The sequence below is a fragment of the Salmo trutta genome, chromosome 22 (genome assembly GCF_901001165.1).
Source record: "Salmo trutta chromosome 22, fSalTru1.1, whole genome shotgun sequence".
NCBI classification, from domain to species: Eukaryota; Metazoa; Chordata; class Actinopteri; order Salmoniformes; family Salmonidae; genus Salmo; species Salmo trutta.
The window spans coordinates 551,901-564,343 of record NC_042978.1 but is presented as its reverse complement, the minus strand read 5'-3'; the positions used below and the strand labels follow the sequence as shown (position 1 = coordinate 564,343).

General features: G+C 42.3%; 1 protein-coding gene across 10 annotated transcripts in view; it reads left to right on the top strand.

Annotated features, from left to right (window-relative positions):
• The window catches only part of LOC115157920 (ephrin type-B receptor 3), a 117,104-nt gene that overhangs the window by 60,763 nt on the left and 43,898 nt on the right, over positions 1-12,443 (top strand). For all 10 annotated transcript variants that reach the window (XM_029706256.1, XM_029706258.1, XM_029706262.1 and 7 more), the window contains 2 exons: positions 726-881; positions 4,643-4,978. In XM_029706256.1, coding sequence (XP_029562116.1) covers positions 726-881; positions 4,643-4,978 — 492 coding nt within the window. The remainder of the gene's footprint in view (positions 1-725; positions 882-4,642; positions 4,979-12,443) is intronic.

The window sequence follows — 12,443 nt, the reverse complement described above, 5'->3', positions numbered from 1 at the left end:
AAAAGGAAGATGATAGGCACACTTTTGAGAAAAGCTTCATAGTATTTAGAGCATGTTACTGGGAAGTGAAGGCTGTTACCAAGTGTCATGGAAGTGTGTGTGTGTGTGTGTGTGTGTGTGTGTGTGTGTGTGTGTGTGTGTGTGTGTGTGTGTGTGTGTGCATATGTGTGTGCTTGTGCAAGTGTGCATATGTGTGTGTACGTCTGTGTGTATGTGTGTGCATATGTGTGTGTGTGCATACATTTGTGTGTGTATCAGGGATAAGAGAAGGAGTTTAGAGGAAGGCTTCACGCTAGTGTGTGTGTTTGTTAAGAGGTGTGTGTTAGTAATTTGGGATGACAGTGTGTGCATCTGTGCACGGGTTTATGCAAAGGACTGCGTGTTTCTTAAAATGCCCTCTTCCTATAATGTTGCTGGGGGATGTGCTCTCCAGAGAGGCGGAAAAAAGGAAAACAAAAACAAACAAACACACACACACATGGCAGTGAGAGCTGTCAATCATATCGGAAGCCATAGTTTATCACAGACGCTCAGAGAGAGTGCCAAGACAACGTGCACACACACACACACACATGCAAATACAAACAACTACAACCGAGCTTTACACAGGTACAATATTGCTATTCTTGAGATTCAAATGAGTGCTTTCATTCACCTGTGTTAACCACCTTATCTGTGTAGTTCCTGGCTTTTGGACTCACTCCTTTGATCTCTCCCTTTCTCAGCTTGCAGCCCGGGCACGTTCAAATCCAAGCAGGGTGAGGGCTTCTGTACTCCCTGCCCACCAAACAGCCGGACCAGCTCTGGAGCAGCTAGCTTGTGCTCCTGCAGAAACGGCTACTACCGCTCAGACACAGACTCACCTGACAATGCCTGCACGAGTACGTTTTTTTCTCATTTAGTTGCTGTCTGCATACACACAAACAAACAACACACATTAGAATATGCTACTACACTCATGGGCCTGAATATACACTGAGGTTGTGGGTATTGGTGTGTGTTCACTTCTGCAGCCATTAAGCCATTCACGACCTCTTCCAAGACACTCAAGAAACTATTAATTTCTCGCTGGACTATGACCTTCACTCACTACCTTTATCAGCACTCTCTGAAGGGCCTGAGAACATTCCCACATTGCCACATGTACAACAAACACAGCCACTCTCCCAATGTTTTCCAAGCGCTATCCCAACGTTATCAGTGCCTTTTGCACACCGTAGCCTATCCGCCTGTGCAGCCGCCACCTCTCACTGGCAGAGTGTAGGAATTGATCTAGTGGATGTGTCTTAGTTAAGAGCAAAGAGAAAACGCATACACACACACAGGGAGTAATCTTTTCACTTGTGGTGAACAGAGGGCCTATTTTCTCTTGTTGTTAGGAGGTTTGTTTGATTCTCCAACAGAGCAGGCAGAGATAAGGCCACAATAATTGGATAACAATTGCTTCGCTGCTGCCAAGAGCGCACAGGAGTGCACAGGCAGGCATGCACGTTAGTGGTGTGCGGGTCAGCTGTTTGTTTACCCGCACCCGCCCGCAATTGCTAATAACCCATCCGCAACCGCCCGACTATAAGTGATAAAGTGAAAATCTGAGGCCCGCAACCGACCCTGACCTGCTAATATAGAAAATGTGCTCTAGGCTACAGTCAGATACGGTGGAACGTTTTTTTGACAGGGGTTGCAGGATTTTTTTGGCCTGATTTATATGTTTCTGCATATAATTTCAAACATTTTGGTAGGCTATTTGTTAGTCTATAATTAGATATATGCAGCTTCTCTTCTGTCATTATATGTTGCCCTAGAAGAGTAATTAAACCCTTGCTCACCAGAATAACATCATAAATAGAGAGAATGAATGCTTTAATGTAGTTGATTGTAAAGTTCTCTGTTACCTCTGCTTCTTTCCCGGAGCAAAGACATTTAGGGACTGGAGAAAAATTGCAATCGCAATTGGGATTTTCTGTGCAAGATGTCCAAATGACATCTGTTTGACCGGTTGTAAAAGTAACAGAAATCTATGAAAACGACACAACATGTTTCTGAAAAGATTTCAGTTTGAATTGGATGCATATCCTCTACGGGCTAGGGGGCAGCATTGAGAATTTTGGAAAAAATATGTGCCCATTTTTAACTGCCTCCTACACCAACTCAGAAGCTAGAATATGCATATTATTGTTCAGGTTTTGATAGAAAACACCCTAAAGTTTCTAAAACTGTTTGAATGGTGTCTGTGAGTATAACAGAACTCCTATGGCAGGCAAAAACCTGACAAGGTTTCATGCAGGAAGTGGCCTGTCTGACAAGGAGTCGTTCTTCTTGTCTCTGTTTATTGAAGAGTAAGGATCTTAGCTGTAACGTGACAATTCCTAGGGCTCCAATAGGCTCTCAGAACCCGGGAAAAACCTGAACGATGACGAGGCAGCCTCAGGCTGAAACACATTATCTCCTTTTCCAAGTGTCGCATCAGGGGACAACAGAATTAGGCGCGTGCGCGATTCGCCCCCGTGGAGTATTTTCATTCGGCTGTTTAGCTAATTGCAGATTCCCGGTCGGAATATTATCGCTTTTCTACGAGATAAATTGCATAAAAATTGATTTTAAACAGCGGTTGACATTCTTCGAAGTACGGTAATGGAATATTTAGAAATGTTTTGTCACGTTCTGCGCCATGCGCACGACCGTGATTTACCATTCTGATAGTGTCTAGAACGCACGAACAAAACGCCGCTGTTTGGATATAACGATGGATTATTTGGGACCAAACCTACATTTGTTATTGAAGTAGAAGTCCTGGGAGTGCATTCTGACGAAGAACAGGAAAGGTAAGACCATTTTTCTTATAGGAAATATGATTTTGATGAAGGCTAAACTTGCCGGGTGTCTAAATAGCTAGCCCGTGATGGCTGGGCTACATACTTAGAATATTGCAAAATGTGCTTCATCCGAAAAGCTATTTTAAAATCGGACATATCGAGTGCATAGAGGAGTAATGTATCTATAATTCTTAAAATAATTGTTATGCTTTTTGTGAACGTTTATCGTGAGTAATTTAGCAAATTGTTAGTAAATTCCCCGGAAGTTTGCGGGGGTATGCTTTTTCTGAACGTCACATGCTAATGTAAAAAGCTGTTTTTTGATATAAATACGAACTTGATTGAACAGACATGCATGTATTGTATAACATAATGTCCTAGGTGTGTCATCTGATGAAGATCATAAAAGGTTAGTGCTGCATTTAGCTGTGGTTTAGGTTTTTGTGGCATTATATGCTAGCTTGAAAAATGGGTGTCTGATTATTTCTGGCTGGGTACTCTGCTGACATAATCTAATGTTTTGCTTTTGTTGTAAAGCCTTTTTGAAATCGGACAGTGTGGTTAGATTAACGAGAGTCTTGTCTTTAAATAGCTGTAAAATAGTCATATGTTTGAGAAATTGAAGTAATAGCATTTCAAACGTTTTAAAAATCGCGCCACAGGATGACACTAGCTGTTACGTAGGTGGGACGAATTCGTCCCGCCGGTCCCATAGAGGATATGTTATGTGGTTGAAATACTATCAGCTTTTATGATGCTGATAAAGATAGCACCTCTACAGATGATATCTAACAGCGTATTTGCATTCTCTCAAGATGCTGAAAGAAAGAAATCATATTTCTCCACTCCTGTTCCCGAGTAAAATGTTTGCCTACGTTTGATTTATCATTTTACTGCAAGAAATCCTTAATTCTGCAGGAGTTAATATTATGTATATGTGAGATTTCAGTTTACATTTAACTAATCTGAACAGTAGGTTACAGTTCCCTTGACGTGCCATAGACCTATTTGAAGTCCCCGTCTTGACTGGGACTGTTGAATTTGTATAGTGCCTAAAAATCTTCACATATAACTTAGCTAGCACTGCTACCTTCCTCTTTTACCACTTCACCAAATATTTCCCAAACATTACTTTTATGACCCTCCCTTTTTATTTTCAACTCTCTTATTGAATTAAACTCCGGCATTGTCCTTTTTGTGGATCCAAATGTTTCTGACCGTTCCCAACAGCATTTGTTCTGTATGCTATTTGGCTCGTGTACAGTTAGGCCCTTAAGCTTAGGCTTACACACTAATGCCAAATAGCCTAAAATAATGAAAGAAAAACCTCAATGTAGCCTATAGATATAAATTGCACAAGAATTATACATTTATGGATTTTTAAAGATATTGTTTTCTCTTTATTCAATCCACCCGCCCTTCATCCACACAATATTTCATGACCCAAAATCTGCCGGCCCTGATATAACTGGGCTATGAGTCAACCCGTGCATCACTAATGCACGTGTCCGCACACTAACACACACGCTCTCATACGCTCTCCTCCTTACAGAAAGAGTTGCACAGAATGTTTATTTCATATTGAGTTCTCTAAGCACTCAAAACACAGAGAGAATTAACCCTCATCCATTACCACTACCACCAAAGTCCTATTGAAATAGAATCTATTAGATTCTACTCCCTGTTCTAAATATATTTCATGTCCTGTTGAATTGTTCAATATTGTTGCTTTGTCAATACTTCTGTCATGCCAATAAAGCGTATTTGAATTGAAATGAATTGACATTGTTTTCTTCCTCTTTTTTTCTTCTTCTTTCCTTCCCCCACAGCCATCCCCTCTGCGCCGCGCAGCGTCATCTCCAACGTCAATGAGACCTCCCTGGTCCTGGAGTGGAGCGAGCCGCGCGACTCTGGCGGTCGAGGCGACATCTTCTACAACATCATCTGCAAGAAGTGCCTGCCTGAACGTGGCATGTGCTCGCGCTGCGACGACAACGTGGACATCTCGCCGCGCCACCTGGGCTTGACGCAGCGTCGTGTGACGGTCCGCAACCTGCAGGCACACACCCAGTACAGCTTTGAGATCCAGGCCGTCAACGGCGTGTCGAATAAGAGCCCGTACACTCCGCAGTTCTCCGCCGTCAACATCACCACTAACCAGGCTGGTAGGTAAAACCGAGGCTAGTCTATAGGATTGAATATAACTTTATTGTTCCATTGTGAAACGGACAGTTGTCTTTTGAATGTCTTGTGTTGTTCCTAACCTAAAAGGTAAGACACGTACAGAGTGAGAATGAATGGAAGCAAAACATGGTCAGCTGCAGAACAGGGTTTTGAAGTAGGTTAGCGGCGTGAAGTGCCTTGCTCAAGTGCACAATGGCAGTGTGCTACAATCAGTGATGTTTACAATAGGGTGAAGCATTTTTCGATAATAGATGATGGTTGCTTCAAGGAAAAATAGTGATTTACAGCAGCAAGGCAGGTAAAAGCAGACATTTGTTCAGATACATTTCCTCTGCATGTAGGTGTGGGTTACATACAATATATATGTATTTTAAGTGACGATTGAGAAGAAAAACATTTGAATGAGATTTACAGAAGGACAATTTCACACGCCCACAGCGCTCGGCACACACCACCGCAAATAGCAATAGCGAGGCAGTGCTGCTTGTATGACTAGGCATTGAACCGACACTGTTCTGCTCACAATGATCAACCCACTGTCAACCCACAGCATCTTCAGTAACTAGGCCACCATAGTAATCTGCACCACCAAACCCGATGGAATCTGTCTTTGGTTTGCTGTATGGAGGTTGTGTGTGGATGTCTGTATTGTGTATTATTCCTAGTTGTGTAGTTTTCCCTGCTGTATGCCTATATAGCCTGGATTTGTGTCTGGGTCTCTGTGTTGAGTTTACCCTTATGTAGGCCTACAGCTGGGGTTTATTTGTTGGTCTTTGATTTGTTGGGGTTGTGTGTTGGTTCCTGTGTGGAGTTTTCTCTGGTGTAGGCCAATAGCCAGGGATTGTGTATAAGTCTCTGATATATAGCTGGGGTTTGTGTATGGGTCTCTATGTAGAGTCTGCTCTTTAGACAGGCTCAGACAGACCCTGGGATTATCCCTCTCTGCTGCCATGTGTCCCTCATCTCCCTTCTGTTCCTCCTCAAAGCCTCACGAAAGGAATGGGAATGGCCCACTGCTTGTGCCTGGGGCTCCGGTGGGGATTCCGTAGTCCCCCATTGTTGCGCAAGGGTCGGGCACCGGGTGCCACATGGGTGACAGGCATAGACGCCAGAGCAATGGAGCAAACGGAGCAGCTGCAGACCCACTTTTAAAATAGGGGTGCAAACGTGTAATTTCTAATTTTCAATGATTAGTAATGTTTTGAGCTAGTCTGTATTGAAATAGATATGTCCATATTGTATATGATATAATAATTAACAGATTGCATTTTGCACCCCTCCCCCTGTCACCTCAAGCTGAGTGGTTTTGACGACTCAAAAGTTTTGCTTCGCTCCCGCACGACACGGTTTTGGTATAGTGGACAAAACATTTTATGCTGTAAATGTCATATTGATGTTCTTATAAAGACAGTATGACTTCACTTTCCTAGAAAATACAAATAAGTTGTGTGTAGAGTATAACATTTGCTGTCTAACCAGAACGAGAATGGCATTCTATCTGGCCAAATTTAAGGATTTGGTTGTCTAACCACACACTGACATGCACAGCTCTCTGGGTGAGGTTCTGTCTTCAAGTCTCCAGTGGGTCATGAAGTCCCTTCCATCTATGTAATGTATTACAGGTTATGGACATGTAAAGTCAGTTGGCAGGAGGGATGGAGTGCATGACACTCCATCCTGGATATGACTGAGTTTGCCTCAACCCATGGGCCAGCAGGCAGAGTTCAATAACTACAGGCAGATGTGATATGGAGGAGGGTGGCACTCTTCTCATACCACTCTGAAGGCTACTGACCAGGAAGAAGCTTTGCATCAGTCAGTAGCCTACAGAGTAATATGAGAAGAGTGCAATTGCTGAAGTTATGTAGCTATTCTAAATAAACGTGTTTTAATAACTTTTAAGTGTAACAGTTCCATGTAGAATAAACCATACTTCAGATAGTACTGTAGAAGCGGTGTTCTGCTAATATAACAAGGTGCAAATATTATACCTTCCTGTGTGGTGTCCCGTATAAGACAGGAGTTCCCTGACGTTTGAAGAATACACAGGGGTCCCCACTATTGATAGAAACATTCGATTAAATAATAACAAAAAAAATAATAAAAAGTAATAGATGTGTCTTGTATCGTTTTAATGCTGAGTGCAAGGTCTCTCCCAATTCAGACATCAGTATCAACCAGTCTTTCAGTCAGAGAACTCTATTTCAAAAGCATCTCTTTGGTCCTTGATGAGTGACACATATTGAAAGGGTGATATTACTAAACACTTGTCATGTACTGTCTTATAAGTAGTCACCTTTTGTCCCTTATGTGGTGTTTGCCAACGCCTGATGGGCATGGCAGCGCAGATTAGCTCCAGGACCCTCTCATCACAGATACTGATCATGAAGGAGCCTGACTTTGGCTCCTATATCTGACCCAGCTCCTATATCACAGAGGGAGGGAGAGAAAGACTGTCACCATACAGTCATGGAAGACAACATTAGATACACGGTTGAACATAGCCAATCAGAGATCCTGATTCACAAGGGACACGTGCTAGCATGGTTGTCATTTCTCACTCTGGCCCAGGAGTAATCCATTGGCACAGTGGAAAGGGTCACCTTCTTACAACATACAAGACACACATATACACACAGCATTGATTACATTATCAATGGTGGTTAGGTGAATTCCAGGTGTCCTCCATTACTCTGAACTGGGACTGGTGTCTGGCCACTGCCTCAGACTTCTGTAACAGCTCCTGATATGGCAGGAGGTTTCCCACGATGCTGCTGAACAACAAATCCACCAGGTTGTAGCCTGTGAATGAAATAAAATATCAACACTCAATAAACATATAGTGAGAAAAATTACTTTCTCTAGTTTGGAAGTAATTTATATGCTAATAGAGGGACTGTAAGTACAGAATAGATTCAGGCCGGTGACGCTGATGCCGTTTCTATGCAACCAGCTGTGTACGTTGCTGAATGCTTGCTGACACGTTTTGCTATTTTCTGCCAGAGCCAAAGCCACAAGTACCATCCTTCACTTATTTTTGCCCTAGAAAATACATTTTAAACTTTTATGAGAACAGGCATGTTGTGGCAGACACCCCCGAATGCTAGCTAGCTAGCTAACTTGCAAATCCGGGTTAGTTATCAATATCTGTCCGAGTTGAAATGAGTTGGCTAGCTAGTGTCTGCCAACCCTTATTGAAAGAAAGTTTGAAAGCAAGTTGGCTACATCGTATGATTAGCTAGTATCCAATGCCTGCCCTGTATTGACACTAAATGCAAATGTCCTACAATTATCTGTTGATAGCAAGGTAGCTAGCTAACATGAGATTTGCTCATCTTCCTCTGACATGCTACATCACATTACACATTACATTTTAGTCATTTAGCAGACACTCTTATCCAGAGCAACTTACAGTAGTGAATACATACTTTTATATTTTTTTGTACTGGCCCCCCATGGGAATTGAACCCACAACCCTGGCACTGCGCACACCATGCTCTACCAACTGAGCCACATCATTAGCGTGATATATTTACTTAGCTACAGTATCATTCCCCTTTCAACTGTGGTATCATAGCTAGCCTGGCTTGCTAGCATTATCAAATAATGTTGTATAATGAAAAGTAGATAGCTAGCTAGTACCAATATAATAATGAACAGATTCCATACCTGGCCATCTCCATTCCTGGCCATCTGGCAATATTGTTGAAATGCATTGGAAGTTGGCACCAACTTTATGGAAGCCCATTTTCACTCCTATTTGCCAAGCAAAAATGTAATGTGCATGTGTTGCACCCAGATGCAAACTTGACAACATTGTCCAAAACTCCCCATGGCAGCTGGGGGCGGGCCACAATTTGTTGTCTCTGGGAAATTGGTGTAATTGGCAAAAGTGGGCATGTAAGTAATCCATACCAAAACCCTCAAATACGTCGTAACTAACTCACTTACAAAATTCAGTTTTGGACGAGACTGACTTTATGACCAACATTTTCCTATTTACACTTTGTAGTCAATTCTGACACTACACTAAATGTTTCTGACTCATATCGATGCCACATAGCCCATTTCTTATGAGTTGTGTATTGCCTTCAGTTGCTCACCTCTTTGGGATAGGGGGCAGTATTTTCACGTCCGGATGAAAAACGTGCCCAGAGTAAACTGCCTGCTACTCAGGCTCAGAAGGTCGGATATGCATATTATTAGTAGATTTGGATAGAAAAACACTCTGAATTTTCTAAAACTGTTTGAATGATCTCTGTGAGTATAACAGAACTCATATGGCAGGCAAAACCCTGAGAAAAATCCAACCAGGAAGTGGGAAATCTGAGGCTTGTAGTTTTTCAAGTGAATCCCTATCCAATTTGTAGTGTTAACGGGGTCATGTTGCACTTCCTAAGACTTCCACTAGATGTCAACAGTCTTTAGAACGTTGTTTCAGGCTTTTATTGTGAGTAGGGAGCAAACAAGAGCTCATGGAACCAGGTGTCCCAGAATAAGGCATGAGTTCAGTCACACGCTCAGCCTTGGGAGCGAGCTGACTTCATCTTCATTCCTAAAGAGAAAGGAATCGTCCGGTTGGAATTTTATTGAAGATTTATGTTAAAAACATCCTAAAGATTGATTCTATACATCGTTTGACATGATTCTACAAACTGTAGTATAACTTTTTGGACTTTTCGTCTGGAGTTAGCAAGCACGCGTCTGGAATAGTGAACCTAACACGCGAACAAAAATGTAGGTATTTGGACATAAAGATTAAGTTTATTGAACAAAACGAACATTTATTGTTGAACTGGGATTCCTGGGAGTGCATTCTGATGAAGATCATCAAAGTGTCCCCCAAGGCTCTGTTCTAGGCCCTCTCCTATTCTCACTATACACCAAGTCACTTGGCTCGGTCATATCCTCACATGGTCTCTCCTATCATTGCTACGCAGACAACACACAATTAATCTTCTCCTTTCCCCCTTCTGATAACCAGGTGGCGAATCGCATCTCTGCATGTCTGGCAGACATATCAGTGTGGATGACGGCTCACCACCTCAAGCTGAACCTCGGCAAGACGGAGCTGCTCTTCCTCCCGGGGAAGGACTGCCCGTTCCATGATCTCACCATCACGGTTGACAACTCCCTTGTGTCCTCCTCCCAGAGTGCTAAGAACCTTGGCGTGACCCTGGACAACACCCTGTCGTTCTCCACTAACATCAAGGCGGTGACCCGATCCTGTAGGTTCATGCTCTACAACATTCGCAGAGTACGACCCTGCCTCACACAGGAAGCGGCGCAGGTCCTAGTCCAGGCACTTGTCATCTCCCGTCGGGATTACTGCAACTCGCTGTTGGCTGGGCTCCCTGCCTGTTAAACCCCTACAACTCATCCAGAACGCCGCAGCCCGTCTGGTGTTCAACCTTCCCAAGTTCTCTCACGTCACCCTGCTCCTCCGCTCTCTCCACTGGCTTCCAGTTGAAGCTCGCATCCGCTACAAGTCCATGGTGCTTGCCTACGGAGCTGTGAGGGGAACGGCACCTCCGTACCGTCAGGCTCTGATCAGGCCCTACACCCAAACAAGGGCACTGCGTTCATCCACCTCTGGCCTGCTCGCCTCCCTACCTCTGAGGAAGCACAGTTCCCGCTCAGCCCAGTCAAAACTGTTCGCTGCTCTGGCACCCCAATGGTGGAACAAGCTCCCTCACGACGCCAGGACAGCGGAGTCAATCACCACCTTCCGGAGACACCTGAAACCCCACCTCTTTAAGGAATACCTGGGATAGGATAAAGTAATCCTTCTAACCCCCCCCCCAAAAAAAAGATTTAGATGCACTATTGTAAAGTGGTTGTTCCACTGGATATCATAAGGTGAATGCACCGATTTGTAAGTCGCTCTGGATAAGAGCGTCTGCTAAATGACTTAAATGTAATGTAATGTAAGTGAATATTTATAACACTATTTCTGAGTTTTGTTGACTCCAAGATGGCGGGTTTCTGTTTGGCTTGTTGTTGTTGTCTGTGCTCCGTACTCAGATTATAGCAAACGTGTGCTTTCGCCGTGAAGCTTTTTTGAAATCTGACACAGCGGTTATATTAAGGAGAAGTTTATCTAAAGTCCCATGCATAACACTTGTATTTTCATCAACACTTATGATGAGTATTTCTGTAAATTGATGTGGCTCTCTGCAAAATCACCGGCGGTTTTGGAGGCAAGAACATTACTGAACATAATGCCCCAATGTAAACTGAGATTTTTGGATATAAATATGAACTTTATCGAACAAAACATACATGTATTGTGTAACATGAAGTCCTATGAGTGCCATCTGATGAAGATCATCAAAGGTTAGTGATTCATTTTAGCTGTATTTCTAGTTTTTGTGACGCCTCTCCTTGCTTGGAAAATGGCTGTTTGGCTTTTCTTGTTTAGGTGCTGTCCTAACATAATCTAATGTTTTGCTTTCGCCGTAAAGCCTTTTTGAAATCGGACACTGTGGTTGGATTAATGAGAATCTTATCTTTAAAAGGGTGTACAATACTTGTATGTGTGAGAAATTCTAATTATGAGATTTTTATTGTTTTGAATTTGGCGCTCTGCTATTTCACTGACTGTTGTCAAATCGATCCCGCTAATGGGATCCGAGCGGGAAGGGGTCTCTAAGAGTTAAACATTTTCATGGTGACAGCGCTTCAAACAATGCTGCCAAAAAAAGTTCAGGTCTGAGGACAATTGGAACATTATTATGCTTGCTGAGAGAACACTTCTGTTATTTCTCATACTTTTTATGATTATTATGTTTCTTCACAATTTGTTGTCAAATATGTAGCCTACTCACTGTGGTATGTTGTTGAAATGGCCACTATTAAACAGAATGACAATTTGAAAATTATTGATAGTAGCCTAGTCTTATAACTGCAGGCTACAGATTTGTTCAAATGTAAAACCCTCTTATTTTCTCTCATCTAAAAATGAAAGACTCTCCAGGTAGGCTACAGTAGGATTTGTGTAGGATATGTGGTTATAAGAACCAAATATGTGATTAGATTATGTATGTAGAGATTTTCTTTGTTTCTATTAGTCAAATTAGGACTACACAATAACATATGCAGGCTGTATATGAGTAACTCCATTTTTTTGGTATGTACTCCAATTTGCATTTTCAAGTTGATAGTTCTTGTTCAATGCCCTACCAGATAATTACCATGTTGAGAAAATACATTTTTTACATTTAAAAGATAAATCAAAGATCACATTTTTTGTGACATTATTGTGATCACGTTATTTGTGACAAGAAAATGAAAACTTAACAATTTAACAATGCTTTTTCTTAACCTACCAATTACAACATTGGGTAAAACAATATTATTCCTCCCATTTTTGATTTCATTTTCTCATTGTCATGCGTTATCCTGGCCACATTCTTAACAGTTTGGCTTGTCAATCAATCACTGTGG